Source organism: Amblyraja radiata, chromosome 9 (genome assembly GCF_010909765.2).
Source record: "Amblyraja radiata isolate CabotCenter1 chromosome 9, sAmbRad1.1.pri, whole genome shotgun sequence".
In the NCBI taxonomy this organism is placed as follows: Eukaryota; Metazoa; Chordata; class Chondrichthyes; order Rajiformes; family Rajidae; genus Amblyraja; species Amblyraja radiata.
The window spans coordinates 14,293,139-14,313,130 of NC_045964.1; the positions used below are offsets into that span (position 1 = coordinate 14,293,139).

General features: G+C 43.3%; 1 protein-coding gene across 2 annotated transcripts in view; it reads left to right on the top strand.

The window, feature by feature from the left end:
• Positions 1 to 18,570, top strand: part of stard9 (StAR related lipid transfer domain containing 9) — a 182,831-nt gene extending 164,261 nt beyond the window's left edge. Inside the window, exons 26-34 of one of the 2 annotated variants that reach the window (XM_033026744.1) lie at positions 2,805 to 2,988; positions 3,895 to 4,029; positions 5,615 to 5,708; positions 11,770 to 11,891; positions 12,538 to 12,602; positions 14,418 to 14,623; positions 17,130 to 17,203; positions 17,804 to 17,962; positions 18,044 to 18,570. In XM_033026744.1, the coding sequence (XP_032882635.1) occupies positions 2,805 to 2,988; positions 3,895 to 4,029; positions 5,615 to 5,708; positions 11,770 to 11,891; positions 12,538 to 12,602; positions 14,418 to 14,623; positions 17,130 to 17,203; positions 17,804 to 17,962; positions 18,044 to 18,145 (1,141 nt within the window). In that variant the 3' untranslated portion in view covers positions 18,146 to 18,570. The remainder of the gene's footprint in view (positions 1 to 2,804; positions 2,989 to 3,894; positions 4,030 to 5,614; positions 5,709 to 11,769; positions 11,892 to 12,537; positions 12,603 to 14,417; positions 14,624 to 17,129; positions 17,204 to 17,803; positions 17,963 to 18,043) is intronic. The other variant, XM_033026745.1, reaches the window with a different exon arrangement.
• Positions 18,571 to 19,992: the final 1,422 nt, after the last annotated feature.

Genomic DNA, 19,992 nt, shown 5'->3' on the forward strand with positions numbered 1-19,992 from the left:
GTATAGAAGTCAGGAAGGCATGTTGCAGCTTTATAAAGCCCAATAAGGCTACATTTGGAGTGTCCTGTGCAATTCTGGTCAGTCTATCACAGTGGCTTTGGAGACGGGGCAGAGAAGATTAACCAGGATGCTGCTTAGATTAGAGGTTATTAGCTGTAAGGAGAGGTTGGATAACATTGGATTGTTTTCCTTGGCGTGTTGGAGGCTGAGGGTGACCTGGCAAAACTATGTACAATTATGGGGGATGTAGATAGGATGGGAATGTCAAAGAATAGGTTTAGGTGAAGGAGGGAGGTTTGAAAGGAAATTGACTGGGCAAACCTATTACGCAGAGTGGTAAGTTCTGGGAACATGCTGCCATGAGGTTGGGAAAGCAAACATTTCAGAGGCATTTAGATCGGCTCACGAACAAATGGAATCAAGAATACGGACTATGCAACCTATTCAGACTCTGCTCATAATGTGATTTCTCCATTCCATGTTAAATTCCTCTGCATCCAGCTTGCAGAATCCTGTTTGCCTGTGAATCACCTTGAGATTCACAGGCAATCTCAGGATTCACCTCTGCTTTCTCCAGGTTGATATATACACAACTCATTGGTATTTTCTGCAATCAACTTTCTTCCTTTTAAACAATCGACAGCTTTGGAAACCTCAGAACTAAGTAAATACGCTGATGAGCAAGTTTGTGGATAACACACAAATTGGATAGAGGAGGGTTGTCAAAAGGTACAGCAGGATATCGATCAGTTGAAAATTTGGGTGGAGAAATGGCAGATGGTGTTTATAATCTAGACAAGTGTGAGATGGTGCAATTTGGGGGGGAGGCGGTCAAATACAAGAGGAAAGCATACAGTGAATGGCAAAAGCTGGGGGAGTATTGATACACAGAAGGATCGTGGGGTGCAGGTCCACTGCTCCCTGACAATGAGTTCCTTCATCAGTTAGGCCGGGCATAGAGTACAAGGAACATGGAAGCCATGTTCCAGCTGCAGCCAACTTTGCTTTGGTCACATTTGGAGTATTGTGTGGAGTTTTGGTCGCTGAATTCCAGAAAGGATGTGGAGGCTTTGGAGAGGGTGAAGAAGTTGCTGCCTGGAGGGGTGGAGGTTGATGGTGAGCTGATACTCAGCAGGTCAGGCAGCATTGGTGGAGAGAGGGACGGCTAATGTTTTAACTTGACCTTGCGCTTTGGCTCTGTTTCTCTCACGCTGCCTGTTCAGGGGAGTCTTTGCAACACCTCATTTTTGTGCATCAATTCTGCTCACCCCTGGTTTCAGCCTGTCTGCACCTTCCCGTTCCTGGTGACTGTCCTTGTGCTGGCGCTCCCTCTAAGCCTCTCAACTTAGCTTTCGATAAAAGCTGCTGCATATTCATCTCCCTGCCTGTGCTTCCTAATATTATAACACGTCAAAGTGCCAAGTAAATATCCAACAGTTAAATACTCGCTGGGACCATCATCGTACTTAGTGTCAGGGGCAGTGGCAAAGATGATGAGGCAACTGTTCATAAAACAGTACAGCACATGAACGGGCCCTTCTGCCCACAATGTTTGTGCTGATCATGATGCCTGGCTGAACTGATCTGATTGGCCTGCACATCATCCATATTCCTCTACTCACTGCATATCCATGAGCAAATCCAAAAGGCTCTTAATTGCTATTGTAGTATGTGCCCCTCACCATCCCTCGCAATTCGTTCCAGGCCCCCACCACCCTCAGTGTAAAAATACAACTTGCCCCGCACACCTCCATTCAACTTTCCCACTCTCACCTTATAGCTGTGTCCTCTAATGTTGGACATTTCCGCTCTGGGGGAAAATGGTTCTGACCATCTTCCCTATCGTTGCCTTTTAGAATTTTATATAATTCTATCGCCGCCCCTCAAACTCCAACGTTCCAGAGTAAAAATCCAAGTCTATCCAACCTCTCCCTGTATCTGAAACCCTCTAATCCAGGAAGCATCTGGTAAACCTCCTTGGCACCCTCTCCCTCTCCAAAGCTTCCACATCTTTCCTCTAATGGGGTGACCAGAACTGCACGCAGTGCTCCAAAATCCTACAGAGCTGGATCACGATTTCCTGACTCTTTTATTCAATGCCTCCAACAATGAAGGGAACCATACCCTATGGCTCTTTCCCACCCTATCAACTTGTACTGCCACCTTTAGTGAACTGTGAATTTGGTCTCGAAGATCCCTCTGCACATCAATGCTGTTACGGGTTTTGTCATTACTGTATTCTCTGTCCTTACATTCAACCTCCCAAAGTGCGACAACTCACACTTGCTCAGGTTAAACTCCATCTGCCATCTCTCCATCCATTCCTGCAGCTGATGTACAACCTGCTGTATCTAATGACAGTCTTCCTCACTGTCTGCAACTCCTCCAATTTTGGTATCATCAGTAAATTTACTTACCAACCCATCTACATTTACGTTGCCCGAAACGTTGCCTATTTCCTTCGCTCCATAGATGCTGCCTCACCTGCTGAGTTTCTCCAGCATTTTTGTCTACATTTACGTACAGGTCATTTATACATACCACAAACAGTAGACCCGTTCCTAGATTGATTTCCAGCAATCAATGACTTATTTTCTGATTCATCTTTGTAGCCTTTTCTTTGCACCATTAGACAGTAAAACATATGTTAGTTTTAGAGAGTTGAACTGTTACTGAAGCTCTGGGTTAATTGGTGGAAATTGGAGATTGTCTACTCTTCACCTTTGTTCCAGCAGCCTTCACAATTCTTTACCAACATTGGTTAAACCTAAAGAGAACGGTTAATGATTTGTTGAATCCTGCAGGACTCGTGCAGTCGCGAAGGCCCCGCTGGAAACTCCTTCTGAGATAGAGTCTCTGCTTAGAGATTATCAGAAGGCTCGTGAGGAAACAAAAGCAGAAATAGCAAAGGCAAGAGATAAATTGCGTGCGAGGGCTGAGAAGGAGAAATGCCGTTTACAGCAGGAAATGATCCTACAATTGTTGAAGGTAACTTTCAGAAACATTATTCAGCATTATAATGAGGGAATAATGCAAAACTGTGTGTTATTAGGCATTTTTATAGTTGAGTCTGGAACTTTGAAAATGTGAACTTTAGGTGTTTGAAAAAAAGAGTTTAGTTTAATCTTGGAAATATCGTTAAATTAATAATAATAATAATAATAATAATAATAATACATTTTATTTTCAGGCGCCTTTCAAATCTCAAGGTCACCTTACAAAGATTAAACAGAAGAGAAAAAAAACATATAGTCGGAGAAAAATAAATAATAAGGACATCATCAATACACAAATTAAAGATAGAAATCGCTCCAAAGACACAAAATCAAAAAAAACACAATGTGAAGAGAGAGCAGCGGCAGCTAAAGCGCGCCAGCGTCCACTCTCTCTTCCGAAATTAGTACCATTAATGAAAATATTCAAGCAAGACAGTGCCAGGATGTCTGGGGTTTTGAGGAGAAGGCTGGAGAATGGGATAGGATGGAGAGATAGATCAGCCATGATTGAATGGTGGGCCGAATGGCTTAATTCTGCTCCCATCACATGACCAAACACATTATGTAAGCAAATTATGTGGCTTAAAAGATTCAATTAGAGAAAATGAATTTGTAACTGCTAATTATTTGATGTAGAAAATCAAAAATCAAATTTGGAATAGTTCCAATTCCAAATGAAGGTAATTTCTGCCTTGTCTGAAAGTGACATGTGAGCCTTGCACCATCACACTTACGTTCCTAATCACTAGGGTAAAGGCAGGGTGTGGGAACATGTTTGTGGGCAATACTTGAGAGAGTTTTTTTAAACAATCTGCAGCTTGCTTGGTGAAGGAATGTGTTTTGCAAGTATTCGGTTGCTCTGAATATTGAGTTGTGTTTGTTATAACTGCCCTCTCAGGAGCAAGAGCGGATGAGGAAGTTGGCCAACAGAAGCAGTTTGCGCACCGGCTCAAATCTCAGCCTCTCGTCCAATCCCACATCTGGTTACAGCAGCAGTACCACGGCTTCCCCTGACATCAACCCCCAGACCAAGGTGAGAACACACTCCCTGTGACAAGAACTCAACATTCTCAATCTTGTGTAGGTGCTGTGGATAAAATGCCCATTATTGGTCCATCCTCTGTATCTGACAACCCCAGCACCTCAGTGAACAGTCTGTAATCAATACAACAGCTGAAAGGAAGACAGCGACCTCAGTCTATACTGGAACTTCATAGCCAATGAGGTGTAATTACTGTGGTTGTTTAGAGAGTATGGTGGCACATGGCAAGATCAGAAACTAGGTATGTGTGGGAAGGAACTGCAGATGCTGGTTTAAACCGAAGATAGACACAAAAAGCCGGAGTAACTCAGCGGATTAGACAGCATCTCTGGAGAAAAGGAATGGGTGACGTTTTGGGTCGAGACCCTTCTTCAGACTAGACTTCAAACTAGGTAATCTATTTCAATTGTTGTGAAATAAACTTTGGCCAAATGCCCATGAAGGATCGTTGCATCTGTTTAAATTGTGCACATTTTACATCCACCTTAAAGATGCTGCAGTAGACACTGCAAAAAAATATATCTTATGTTGGAAATATAAGATTAGTGCGTTCTTTAAACTACAAAGTGAAAAGTTAAACAACGCAGAAGTCATGGATTTTGTGTTAGAGTGCCTGTTTTTGTGTGTGTGTAAGATGCAACCAGCACGTTTGTAAAAGAGCAGCACCTTGTGACCATGGACAGAATTGAAAGATGGGTGTTGTGTTTAATTGTTGCAATTTTTCACAGATGATTGAGTTTTTTGAGAAGGCAACTATGAAGATTAATGAAGGCATATATGAACTTTAATAAGGCAAGTTCCTGCATGGTAGGCTGGATGGAAAGTTAAGGTTCATGGGATCCAAGGTCAACTGGCTATTGGACCAAAACTGACTTGGTGACTGGAGGCAGGGGATCGTGGTAGGATAGTTTTCTGATTGTAGGTCTGTGACCAGTCATGTACTACAAGGACTGCCACAAGAAGTGGTGGAATCAGATACAATTGCTGTTTAAGAGTCATTTGGACAGACACAGAGAAATATGTCTCTAATGCGGGCAAGTGGGTTTAGTGGAGGTGGGCAAGAGGGTCAGCATGGACATGTGGGTTGAAGGGCACATTTCAGTACTGTACCACTCAACAACTCTAGTGTGAAACTAAAGCAGATTTGTTTTATTGCATCAGTCTCCTTTGAGCCACCATCCGCAGGTGATGGAAACTTGAAACACCATGTTGGGGGAATGTTGTGTTTAGAAACTGTAAGAGATTTTTTAAATTAATTCGCGTGTATGCTGCCGGCAAAACTATTCTCTACGGACAAACCACGTTACAGTTGTACACAACCGGGCAAGTGACGAGGATCTCACTGAATCGTGACTGTGCCTCAGTGATCGGGTAACTCTGTGTGAAAGCTTTTAACTAACGAGACTGATCAGTAAATAATGAGATATTCAGCCTAAAGGAGTTTCATAAGGATTTAATATCCCTTTACATTAGCCATTCTGTGCAGATAATTTTATTTCAAATTTCCAGTAACTATCTTGAATAAATCACGTTGTATGGAGCAAGTTTTTATTGAATAAAATCTGTTTAATAACAGCAGAGCAAAAGCCGTGCAGATCCTGGGATGGCCAGCAACAGGTGCACAGCTTGTGGCAACTCACAGTTTAAAGACACTGAAGTCACTCAACATGGTGAGTAACACTGAACATGTTCCCTAAACTCATCGAGATTGTGCTGCGCATGTTGTAACTCCTGCTAAGTTCCATTCACCAACATTTCCGCTCACAGCGATTTAACAAGGCCCTGTTTCGAGATGCCTCATGCACAAGCATCCATGTGTTCAGGCCCCACCACAGTTCTTGTGTCCGTGTGAATTTGTGTGTCTAATTTGACTGATTGAGTTGATTTGAGAATCATTGCTTTGATTAAGTCATGTGTTGTGGAATGAAGGGAAATGAGTGGATGTAAGTTTTTGATAACGTTGCCAAATCAAACGTTATTGTGGAAAATAAACCATCTTGTGGCAGGTGATATAATAGAGTGTGGTGGCTGTTAAACAGGGAGCAGGGAGGGGGCATAAATGAGGTAAGCCTTCAATAATCCACTAAACAAATGTTCAGCATCTGGCTCATTGGATTTCCTGTTCAACGTTTAAACTCACTGGGAACTCATTCCCATGCACCTCAAACACACCAGGTTCACTGAAACATGGATTATACTTCTGTATAACAGCTGAACAAATGAGTGTCATGGTATTGATGGTCATAATATCAGTCAGGAGGAATTACCAGCCGGGTACCACCAAAACCCATAAGCTTTTTGGCATTTTACTGTCTTTACTTTTTACAATGTAAATGAATGACTTGGGTGAACCACCAAAGGGTTGGTTGCTATATTTGCTGAGGCACCAGGTAAATTGTGAAGAGTCGGGAAGCTCCAACGTCGCGGAAGGTTCGACCAGCCCTGACGCAAGATTCGATTGCCCGGCGCGGGGGAGCTGACATCCCCCCCCGATGCAGGAGCTGAACGCCTCAACGCGGAGGGCCCAAACGCCGCTGGTTATAGGAGTCAAGATCATCCCGTCAACGGAGGGCTCGAGGCCGCCGACCGAGGAAGAACAAAAAGGAGTTGAACTTTATTTTGCCTTCATGTTCATGGTAAAATGTGTTTTTGAGTCTGTTGCTTTTAATTGTATGACTGACCTGGCCAATGAAATTCCTCGTATGTTGCAAAACATACTTGGCGAATAAAGTGTGATTCTGATTCTGAAAGTGTGATTTTGAAGAAATAAGGAGGCTAAGGTAGGTTATGTAGGCATCTGATGAAGTAGTTCATGGTAGGCTGATCCAGAAGATTTTAGACACATAGGATCCAGTGACGGAATCCCAGCAAGCTGCTACATTGTGATCCTCCCAGTAATCACATCTTCCCTCCCCACCCCTCTCTCCTTTCTGCAGGGACTACGCTCAGTGACATCCTGGTTTCCTCACCCCTCCCTGACCCCTGGCACATTCTCCTGCAGCTGTAGGAGGTATGACCCCGTCTCTACATCTCCTCCCTCACCTCCATTCACGTACCTGAATGGCACTTCCAGATTCACCTGCACCTCTTCCAATCTCGTCTACTGTATTTGGAGCTCATAATGTGGCCTCCTACATTGGTGAGACCAAGCGTAGACTAGGTGACCACTTTGCCTAGCATTTGCCTTCACCATTATACCTCTCCACTCTCAATCCTGTTGCAAGTGTCTTGACCCACAATGTTGACTATCCCTCCGCCTCCATAGATGCTGCCTGACCTGTTGAGTTCCTCCATAGGGGGAACGGTTTAAAAATCTGTTTAAGACAGCAGAGTGAATTATCTTCAATGCTAACAAGTCTTTGGAACTCTAGAGAGGTGGAAGCAGAATATTTAAATACTTTTGAATAACCTTAAGGTATGGGTGGTAGTTTCTTCATAATCAAGGAGGCCAAGCATTATTGAGGAGAGGATGTCATTGCAGATAGCTACAAAATGCTGCAGTAACTCAGTGGGACAGGCAGCATCTCTGGGGAGAAAGAATGGCTGACATTTCGGGTTGAGACCCTTCTTCAGACTGACGTCAGGGAGGAGGATAGATAGATAAGGTCGTGTGAAGGTGTGCAAACAGGGAAAAGGGAATAGAGTTCAAGGAAAATGTAGAATAGATTATTGTTGACTGAGTGAAGGTAACAACAAAGCAGACAGATAAAATGTAGTTGGAGACAGTTAGACTGGTCGGAGAACTGGGAAGGGGGAGGGATGGAGAGAGAGAGAGAGGGAAAGCAAGGGTTACTTGAAGTTAAAGAAGTCAATGTTCATACTGCCCAAACTGCCCAAGCAAAATATGAGGTGCTGTTCCTCCAATTTGCGCTGGGCCTCAATCTGACAATGGTGGAGGCCCAGGACAGAAAGGTCAGTGTGGGAATGAGAGGGGGAGTTAAAGTGTCCAGCAACCAGGAGATCAGGTAGTTTCAGGCAAACTGAGCGGAGGTGTTCAGCGAAACGATCATCGAGCCTGCGCTTGTTCTCGCCGATATACAGGAGTCCACACCTGCAACAGCGGATACAGTAGATGAGGTTGGAGGAGGTGGAAGTGAACCTCTGCCTCACCTAGAAAGACTGTCAGGGTCATTGGATGGAGTGGAGAGGGGAGGTAAAGGGACATGTTTCTGGGGAGGGGATGGTTTGGGTGGGAAGGTACGAGTTGACAGAGGGAAAGCGGAAAGGGGTGAAGATGGGAGGATGTGGCTGGTGGTGGGATCCCCTTGGAGGTGGCGAAAATGGCAGAGGATTACGTGCTGTATGCAACGGCTGCTGGGGTGGAAGGTGAGGACTAGGGGGACTCTGGCCCTGTTACAACTGGGGGAAGGGGGAGCAAGAGTGGAGCTGCGGGATTTCGAGGAGACCCTAGTGAGGGCCTCGTCTATAATGGAAGAGGGCAAGCCCCGTTCCCTAAAGAATGAGGACATCTCTGATGTCCTGGTATGGAAAACCTCATCTTGGTCGCAGATGCGTCGTAGACGGAGGAATTGAGAGTTGAGAGTAGGGGATAGTGTTCACAGGAAGCAGTATGGGAAGAGGTGTAGTCTAGATAGCTGTAGGTCAGTGGGCTTAGAATAGTTGTCAGTTGATTGTCTGTCTCCTGTGATGGAGACGGTGATTGTCAGTGTATCGTGTATCTGTTACTATTCTCCGCATGTCTCTGTGACGGAATACCCATCAGTTGCTCTCCCTATAACAGCCTTTTTTCCCTCCAATAATTGAATATCTTTCCCTCCATCAGAATCAGAATCAGACTTTATTCACCAAGTATGTTTTGCAACATACGAGGAACATACCAGGTCAGTCATACAATTAAAAGTAACAGATCACCCAAAAACACATTTTAACATGAACATCCACCACAGTGACTCCTACACATTCCTCGCTGTGATGGAAGGCGAAATAAAGTTCAAGTCCTTCCTTTTGTTCTTCCTCGGTCGGGGGCCTCGAGCCCCAGTTGACGGGTCGATCTTGACTCCCGTAGCCGGCGGCATTCTGCCTATTATAAACAAATACCCATGTTGGGATACCAACAGATTCTAAAAATATGTTTTAAGTGGTTCAATGGATTATACCTCTATACAGCATTTGTCGAATAAATTAATTTAGAGGGGATTTAAAGGAAAAAACGAAAAGTTATAGACTTCGTAGGTTCGCTTCAAGAGTTTATTGCATGATATCATGGAGAGATGGCAGCAGTAAACTACCCACCAATTCACAGCAGAATTAACTGACAATTATACTGTGCAGAAAACAACGTGTTTACTGTTGTTAGATACTATTCTACGAAAATATTCTATCAACTACACAGTACCAATTGTTCCATTAGTCATAACATACTGTTCGCTTATGTTAATCTTATTCAACAACAGATGATTAATACAATTCAAACACAATACAAGGGAATCTTGATATAATTCTATTTCATCTTTCAAGCGGCCCACGTCACCATCTCCATCCCAAGCTAATCATAAGCCTCCCATTTACTGCAACGTATCTACGCTGCTAGCGGTAGGGGGAGCGGGTGATCTACTGTAACTTCTCAGAAATGTCAACAAACTTTGTTATCTGCTCCCATTTCATTTTTACATTCACCATCCACAATTCGTCACATTACCAGACCGGAGGTAATAGGTCTAAGCTTACTTTGCCGATTCCCGCGAACCTCTTCTGCACCTGGTCAAGCGAGAGCTGCCAATTGTCACATCCAAAACACCCCTTCCTTACCTTGTTCAATTCCAATTAAATAAAGGAGTATATACATTTTTCTTCCACAGCATTGCTTGTTGTACACCTTCTTTGTCTTGAAAATCAAAAATACTGCAAATGGTAATGATTTGTGGAGAGTGAAGTAGTCACTTGGAGGAGGAGCCATCTTGGGGAATGGCTGCTAACCAGCAGCCGTCCGTTTAATTCATTTTTTTCCCCAGTTTTTAGTTAGTTTTGTTCGTCGTTTTTTCGGAGAAATTGACTTCTTATTGTGGGGGGAAGGAGGTAACCTTACTTCTAGGTCCCTACCTGGTCGGTGAGGCAGCCTTTTCTCTGGGCTGCCCGTCGACCCGTCCTCGTGGCCTACCAGCGGGCTTGGAGCGCCGTTTCCTGGTGGGGACCGCCCAGCACCTCGGCCTCGGTGGCAGCACAGCGCTGGAGCGCCATCGCGGAGCGGAGCGGGCGATGCCTTGCCTGGGTCGCCGCGCTGAATCGACGCGCTGGAGCTCCGGTGAGCTGGACTGCCGAGAGCAACACCTCCGGGCTGCGGGGCTGCGGAGCGGAGCGGGCGGCGCCGTCTTTAACATCGGGAGCCTGGGGGCTCCAACTCGGTGCGTCCTTGTCGGCTTCGGAAGCCGACAATTCCCTGCTAGGAAGCGGCCGTTCCAGGTGGCCCAGCCGCTGTGAGGACTCTCCCGACGCCGGGGCAAGACCACCCGGCTAGAACGGTCAGGAACATCGGGCCTCCGTTGAGGCAACAGCGGTGGCCTTAATAGGCCTGACTTTTGGGAGAACTGGGGTTGGGGACTGGACTTTTGTGCCTTCCCCCACAGTGGTAACCACTGTGGGGGGATGATTTTTCTGTGTGTAAGGTACTTTGTTAGTCTGTGTCCAAGATGGCTGTCGGAAGAGAGAGTGGACGCTGGCGCGCTTTAGCTGCCGCTGTTCTCTCTTCACATTGTGTTTTTTTTTTGATTTCTTGATTTTGTGTCTTTGGAGCGATTTCTATCTTTAATTTGTGTATTGATGATGTCCTTATTATTTATTTTTCTCCGACTATATGTTTTTTTTTTCTCTTCTGTTTAATCTTTGTAAGGTGACCTTGAGATTTGAAAGGTGCCCGAAAATAAAATTTATTATTATTATTATTATTATTAATGAGACCTTTCATCAGAATTAGTAAAGTGGGAAGAGAAGTTGCAGAAGAGACTAGCGGAAGGAAGGTAGGATAGGACATGGGGAATATCCCTGATAGCATGAGACCACAATGTCATTCTGATGTTTACGAAGCGGTCTAATGACAGATTAATGATGGCCATTAGGGAGGGGCATGAATAATGTTCTGCATTGGTTTCTCCTCGTGACCTACATTTCACAGATTTTATGTCCTGTGTTTTTTCTCTCCCCAATTGCCCCAAACCAAGTGGCTCAGTGGTCAGTATCACCATGATAACCCCCGTCTCACCTTATCGCTAATCTTTTATTTGTCTTATCCCACTAATCCACATTTTCGGGTCACTTAAAACTAACTCTTAGCTGTTGATTTCCACTTCTGACCTAGCCTTTGACCTGTTTCTCTTTTCTTTGAACTGTTTCTCTCTGCAGTCAAGGCCTAACTTGCTGGGTGTTTCTTGCATTTTCTCCTTTCAATGCTGTTTACCCTGTTTTAGAATCATCTGCAGAATATTGGCTGTAAGATCCTGGCCAGTGAATTCATTACAAGATTTCTTTCCTGCTCTGAGGTCACTTGGATGGTGGTTTGCAAGAGGGAAGGCTAATATGGATTTAGCGATGAGAGAATGGGATAAGGAGACAAAGTGTAACCACTGCTGCTGATACGGAGTGGTCTAGAGGCTGCAGGAGAGGGGAATACTTTACTGAACAGTATGCAAAATAAAATTCATGTGCCGTGGTACATGTGATAATAAAGAACCATTGCACCAATGAATGACATTTAATGTGATTTGTTTTTTGCTGCAGCTTCCTGTCCACTTGCGCTCTCAATTGCAGGAAAAATAACAAGCAGCTGTCACCATAGTTCAACCTTTCTCAAAAAGTATCAAGATTTGGCTATTCTGACTGTAGCTTCTTTAACAGCAGAGGTGAGTGTTTACATGTTCTTGAAATTATTGATGACTAATTATTGATTAGTGTCCAATTATCCTGTTGGAAAGCTATTCATGCTGCCCCATACAATCCTTCCCTTCAATGGGTTATTTCCTTCTGTGTTTGCCCTGTGCACTTCAGTTGGCTACCCGACACCGCAGAATCACACCAGCACTGGATTTCAGCCTCACCAATGCCTCAGAAAGGCAGGAGTGACTGCATACTGGTTCATTCAGAGCAGGTTCTGGTAACTCTTCATATCCCACCATCCCCAGTATCCGCATCACTCTAAAGTGGGAGCATGGTAACAGCACTACAAGATAGGATGAAGCAGGCCTAACCTGTGAAAGGGCCAACGTTCCCAGTGCCCACCCCATGCAGCACCTCTTCACTGATGTTCAGGATGGCCAACCTTGACTGATGGCAAGCCTTCTCCATATGCCCAGTTAAAGCCCTGTCCTGGGTCTGCAGGGGAGGGAGCTCCAGGAATGTGACCCGTGGGTGAATCCCAAGGCTGAGACATTTCAACATCACGGTGCTGCCCTTGTTGGCAATCTCAAAGGAGTGACCTGTGTACATTTTAAAATCTTTGATTTACATTGTCTACAAAGCACAGAATGATGAAAATCCCAATCTTTTCAGATCACAAGTGCATCTGTGAACCATCCTGGACACCACCTCACTGGTGAAGCAGCAGCTGGCTGGAGGTACATGAATTCATCAAGATAACAAATGTACAGCATTGACATGATTCACCCCAGGTTTAAAGACATTTTTACAAGAATTGCCACTGGCGCAGGTTGGCCCGAAGCATCTTTGCACTGTTGTTACTGTTGTACTGTAAGAAGTGCTAATCTAAACACAGGAAGCTCCCAGAAGCATGATTTCACAGTAACTCAATGAAGCTTTGGTGATTCAGTTGATAAAACTGCTAGCCAGTATTTCTCTGCTTCAGTGAAGTGCCCTGGGATATTGTATTACCATCTGGGGGTATCCTCAGCATTGTTTGTTAGAATGAAGGGCAAGGCTGGTAGGAGTAATGAACCCTGGCCTGGATGACGAGAGAAATTGTGGCTGTGTTCTGCAAAAAGGAGGCGTGGGTCAGGTGTAAGCAGCTGGGATCAAGTGTATTCCTGGAGGAGTGTATGAACCGGGGACCAGGGTGGTGGTAGTGCTGTTGTTTGTCTGACTGAAGGCCTGTGACTAGTGTTACGCTTCAGGAGTCAGTGCTGGGCCCACTGCTGTCATGGAGTGATAGTGTGGAAACAGGCCCTTTAGTCCAACTTGCCCACACCAGCCAACATGTCCCATGTTGCACTAGTCCCACATGCCAGCATTGGGTCCATATCCCTCCAAACCTGTCCTATCCATGTACCTGTCTAACGGCTTCTTAAATGTTGGGATAGTTCCTGCCTCAACTACCTCCTCTGGCAGCTTGTTCCATACATTCACCACCCTTTGTGTGATAGAGTTACCCCTCAGATTCCTATTAAATCTTTTCCTCTTCACCTTAAACCTATGTCCCATGGACATCTCATTTGTCATCTCATTTGAAACAGTACAAATTAATAAGTTTGCAGAAGATACCAAAATCGTTGGTATTGTAGAAAGTAGAACAAATTACAGCAGGATCTCGTTCAGCTAGATGTTTAATGGTGTTTGGATAAGTGTGAGGAGTTGCATTTTGGGAAGTCAAACCTGGCAAGGAACTTCACAGTGAACAGTAGGGTCCTGGGCTGTGTTATAGAGCAGAGGGATCTAGGAGTACAAGTACATAGTCTCCTGAAAATGGCATCACAGGTACATAGGGTAGTGAAGAAGCTTTTTACCATATTGGCTGTCATTAGTCAGATAATTGAGTATAACATTTGGAGTGTTAAGTTACAGTTGTACAATATGTTGGCGAGGCTGCATTTGGAGTACAGTGTCGTTTTGGTCACTCTGCCATAGTAAATATGCCCCATTAAGCTGGAAAGAGTGCAGAAAAGATTTACGAGCATGAGGGTCTGAGCTATGGGGAGAGGATGCGCAGGCTGGGACTTTATTCCTAGTTCAGGAGGCTGAGCGGTGGTCGTATGGAGGTGTATAAATCATGAGGGGAGTGGATTGGGTGGAAGTACAAGCATCTTTTTCCCAAGGTAGGGAATCAAGAATTAGAGGACATCGCTGTAAGAGGGAAATGATTTAATAGCAACCTGAGAGGCAACTTTTGCCTACAACAGGTGATGGGTAAATAAAACAAGCAGCCAGAGGAAGTGAAGGTACATTAACATAATTTAAAACATTTGGACAAGTAAATAGATAGGAAAGGTGTGGAAGGATATCGGCCAAGCACAGGCATGTGGAACGAGCTGAGATGGGGCATCTTGTTCAGCATGGGTGGGTTGGGCCAAAGCTGAAACTGCAACACTTACTCAGCCTATCTCTGCACAAAAACAGAAGCAATGCTTTGTGTAGTATTTTGAATCTTAAAAATTACATAGTTAGTCATGTACTTTCAGTTTTCTTTCTGTTTCCATTAGATACAATGGCATGGAAAAAGATGTCCTGATGTTTTATAAGCGGTACCTTTCCTCCACCAAGCATGGCTTTATGGGAGTTGGCGTGATTGAGAAGCCATTGGACACTGTGTGGCGTTTGGTGAAGGATAACAGCAAGAGGCAGCTCTATGACGAGGCATTAAAAACGGTGAAAATACACCAACAACTGGGACACGGCATTGAGCTCGGTAAGATGCACTGATCTCCACAGCTTCTGGTCTTTAGTCATTTACTTTCTTGATTTGATTGATCTTAACCCGTTTCAAAATATACCACTAAATCTTCCTGGCAATTCCTTCCAAGCTCTTTACCCAGTGTCTGTGGGTTTCCTCAGGAGTAATGAGACTTCCTTCACACATGAATGTTATCAAGTTACATCCCATGTACCTTGATTCAGGTTGGTTCAACGTGAGCTTCAGTTATCTAAGTCAAGTTCAGTTTGTAATTGATGAACCTCTTTGATATTGGTATTGATTATCCAGTGTACAGTAAAAAGGTTTGTTTTCAAATGAGAACTCCTGATGGACATCTCTAAATAGTAACTGAGAAAGATGAATGAGCTTTTTCTTTACCCAGATCTTTTTGTCAGCCAGTACAACACATGCCTACATCCTCAATGTCAATAAATACCCACTAAGCAGTTGGCTGGGTGCTCATGTTTGATCAGATTAACTTTTATATTATGTTTAAGAAGGAACTGCAGATGCTGGAAAGTCGAAGGTAGACAAAAATGCTGGAGGAACTCAGCGAGTGAGGCAGCATCTATGGAGCGAAGGAAATAGGCAACGTTTTGAGTCTGATTAGTTAATCAGATTTAAAAGTCGCTAAACCAATGTTTTAACCAGTGTAATGATTTTAGCAAGGTTCTACGATGGCAAGCTGGTCAAAAAAGAAAGAGTGAATGTGATCCAAGTCCGAGTGGCAAAATAGCTCCGGACTTTGCTCAATGGCAGTCATTTCAGGGGAGATGAGCTGAGTGTTTTGTGGCTGTTATAAATGGAGTTCCATAAGGCTCAGCATTTCTTTGTTTTTTGTTCTTATGACTAATGCCTTGAACTCAGGTGTAGATTAGACAATGAAGAAATTTGCAGAAGATACAGAAAGTGACCTTGTTGATTTTAAGGTATCTTAAGACTGCAGGAAGAGATATACCTTTGGGCCGTCAGGCAAAAAATGGCAAATAGAAATTAATTCTGATAGTGAGAGAATACTGTTGAAGAGTTACTGGTACAACAGACCACACACCCCTTCAATTGTATTATGTCCACTAATCCTTGCAAGTCCCAGGGCAGATCAGTAAGATAGTTGTAATAGCAAAGGGGGTGCTTTATTTGATGAGCAATTGGGTATAACAGCCATTATTGTTGTAAATGATATTCAACTAAGGAAGCAGTAGAGGTGAATGGCGTTTCCTTTGTGTGAAATATTTTTTTAGGACTGCTCCTTTTAGTATTTATTTTAGCAGCACAACGACGCAGATGGTAGAATTGCTATCTCAGCATCAGAGACCTGGTTTGATCCTGACCTCAGTTGTTGACTGGGTGGAGTTTGCATGTTCACCCTGTGAACATGTGTTCCATTTTCCTCCCACATCCCAAAGATGGGTGGGTTTGTTGCCCCAAATATGTAGGGAAGGTCATGAAATTGGGATAACAGAATTAAAATTTTCAATGAAAGTAATTTTTTAGTTGAAACTTGGGTAATGAACAATGTGCTGGGAAATGTAGGCAGGCTGCTGAAATGGACAAACATTTCCCTGAGATTTGCCTGAAAGGTTGTGTTCTGTAAGAAAAACGAGGAGCGACCATAAAAGATCAATGGTACACTTTAAACAAAGTGCACAGCGAGAGACCTGGGTTCAAATTGAGAGAAATATTAAACAGGCACATGAGATTATTTTCTGTCCAAACAGAAGCTGAGACGACAAATTAAACAAGTTATGTTGAACCTTTAAAATACTGGTTGGAGCTCAACCAGTGTTCTGCCCAACTTTGAAGGCCCTGGATATTTAGGGATGTTCCAGGGATAGAGTCTTGAATAACGTATAAAAACTGCTACGTCAAATGAGGTTTGAAATCATAAGGTAAGTGAAGATAAAGTGACTGATCAGTGGCAGAAGATAGATACAAGGTAAATTAACCACGGGTTAGCAATGCTAACAGTTATGCATGGAATGTTCTGCCTGAATGAGTATTGAAAGTAAAAGTCAAATTCGGTCTGATGAGCAATATAATTTTCTTTGTGGTTTTGCACTGTAACAGGTAACCAATGTTTGAATTATTTGGTGGAAAGCATCTTAGCTGCGTAGAAAAGAACTGCAGATGCCGGTTTAAATTGAAGGTAGACACACAATGCTGGAGTAACTCAGCGGGACAGGCAGCATCTCTGGAGAGAAGGAATAGGTGACGTTTCTGGTCGAAATCCTTCTTCCCATCACTTGTCGTTAGCAAGAGGCCATTCATCAAGCTTCAGGTGTTTAGAGGAGAACCAGGATAAATATTAGTGCATCAACAAACTGATACCACTTTAATCCACCACGTTTCACAGGGTTTTTCATGCAGAGTATTTACGATGGGCAACTCTTCACCTGGATATAAAGGATGGCTGTATGTTGTCAATGTTCTGTAAATCTGTAAACCAACTGCTTTACAATCTTATGCTGTTTCATTTGATTATCTTCCCTCCTTCTTCAAGTTTACCTTGTGATTGACACCTGCCGTCTCAACCAGCCCAGGGACTTCTGCTGCATCAGTGTGGAGGCTAAAAAGGTACAGTTGTTGTGTTTTAAGTATGGGCATTGTTATCTCTGTGATCCTTGCATTTGAACTCTTAACATCTTCAAATGATCCATATTACAACCTATGATTGTGATTCTTCTTTTCTGCAGCCATCTACCCTGCTAATTACACACTGATTTGTGCTTTGAATCTATCCAAGGCCTATGTTGCCTTCTCTGCTTATATATTTGTAGACTACACATGCACTCTGCATAATAGGTGGTGTGGCTGTTATCAGTCCATAATCAGCCATTCCTCACTCTCTACATCACCATAACTAGTTTGCCATGAGAGCTATAGTGGCTCAATTTACAACAACCCCAGTAAACACAGCATGTGTTCCTAAAAATTAAAATAAACAATACCATCTTATATCTTTATAGACTGCAACCCATTGGGGAATTGGCTAATGTGTTATTGATCATGATTGAGTAGCAGACAGCTGCAAACAGAACTTGCTGTGAATAATCTCACTCCCATTAATACTGGATGTCTCTGTTTACTACATGGTAGAATCACAACTTATACTTTTGCGATGTGGAGAATGTGCAATGCAATACGCTCAGAGTCTGCATCACTTTCTTTCTCTAGAATAAGCAGTACATTTTGGCGATGCAATCCATCTATGAGGAATCAATGCCTCGACCTGTGAAGGAGATGGTACGAGGTGAAATGCTGCCCAGTGGCTGGATCCTGCAGCATGACAACCACAATGGGAAAGAGATAACAAGACTTATCTACCTGACTCAGGTAAAGTAGATGTGACAATGTGACTAAGGTTGACACCCATGTTACAAATTAAGCTGAGCTTTCTCGTTCTTTATTTTTCAGGTTGATCTTGGTGCTCCTGCTCTTCCTCCCAACCTGTTGGAGTCACTCGCCAAGCAGCAGCCTTTGTGTATTGCCAACCTAACCTGCTTACTCTCCTGCTGACATGGTTATAAAGATCAGTGCCACACCCAGTGAAGGATGGAGCAGAGCAGCTGATTTGAACCAGAACACAGTTACCTATCTGGCTGAGGTCAGGTCATACAGTGGTAATATAAACATCTTGAGCAAGTTAAAACTAGGATATTTCTGCATTATTGCAAACCTCTCAAAGATAAATACATCACTTTCCAATGGACGTTGAGCTACTTCTCAGCAAGTTAACTACGAGCTGTTCTATGTTTTTTAAGTAAAATGTACAGTTTAAATTTTTATTTTTGTATGCAAAAATCAAAGGTCCAAATTGAACTTTATTTATAAACTGGGTGAAGCCTTTTATATGAAACATTTTATATACAATTATTTCTATAATAATTAGTTTATATTGGATTTTCAAACAAAAATAAGCATTAAATATTTTGTGAATATTATTCTGTGAATTATTGTTTTATGTGCTTTTCAGCTGCAATGCTTTGCAAAGAGAAAGTGTCCTAATTCCTCCAGTTCAAGCCAATTCAGCAAAAGAAATGAACTGCTCCACAAGGTAGAACAGTACATCAGAGAAATAGGGCTTTTGGCTCACCATGTCGCCAATATCAAATGCTTCTTAAACGCCATTACTGTATCTGCTTCCATCACCTCTCCTGGCAGTGCATTCTCTCTTTATAAAATACTTGCCTCAAATCTCACCTTAAACATGCCTTCAAATATTTAGCATCTCCACCTTGGGGGAAAAAATGCTCTATCTATCCTCTCACTGAATATACTTCCACCAGTCTATTTTATAACCAACTTAGCCTTTGACGTTCTAGAGAGATTGAACAAACAATCCAAGTTTTGTCCAATCTCTCTTTACAGCTAGTACTCCCTAATCCACGAAACATATTGTGAATCTCTTCTGCATCCTCTCGAAAACCTCCACACAATATTTCAAATGTGTACTAGCCAATGTTTGATACAGCTGCACCATGACTTGCCTATACTCAGTGTTCTGACTGATAAAGGCAAGTATGCCGCATGGCTTCTTTACTAACATAATGCTTTTGTTGCCACTTTCAAGGAGCCATGGACTTGCAACCCAAGATCCCTCTACACTTTTCTCTTGAGGTACAAAGCATCAAAGAAAATGTTGTCCATTACAAGTCAGAAAAATCCTAATAGTCTGGGTCTAAATTTACTACCAACAAACTACGGCCTCTAAAAATATATCAATTGTGGAATCTCATCCTTCTTAACCAAATGAATTCTTAAATTTATTCAATCACTCCTTTCAGTGCACAAGTTTAAACTAAATATTCTAATTTCACATTTGTTTAGATTTTAATCTGAAAGCTTCGCAAGCTGACCGTCGTGTGAGACACAGTGAAACTTAAGGGCCTGTCCTACTTAGGCGACTGTCATAGTTGCAGCAGGTTGCTGAAAAACCACTAGACCCCTCACACGACAATGTCTACAACAACCTACCAGCTGGTCGACGTCAAGCTACTGACCCATTAGGACATCCACCTACGACCCTGTCGGTGACAACTGAAGGCAATTCAGTCGCCGGTTGACGTAGGTAGTCGCCAATGGAATTCACCAAGGGTCAAGCTAGGCTCATTGGTGTTAACCCACTGTCGCCAGAAATTTTTGAACATGTTGCAAATCCAGCTACGACTCTTTGGGCGACTGAGGAGTCTACTCCTGACAATGTGGCGACAGCCTAAGTGGGACAGGCCCTTTCCTCTCATGACCCATGGACAGGGCAGAAACAGTTCTCCATTTTGTGGCAGCCCAAAGTCTGGCCAACTGCAAACAATGAACAGGAGCCAGTTAATTGTTAACTTCAAAATTAAGGCCAAACATCAGATTAC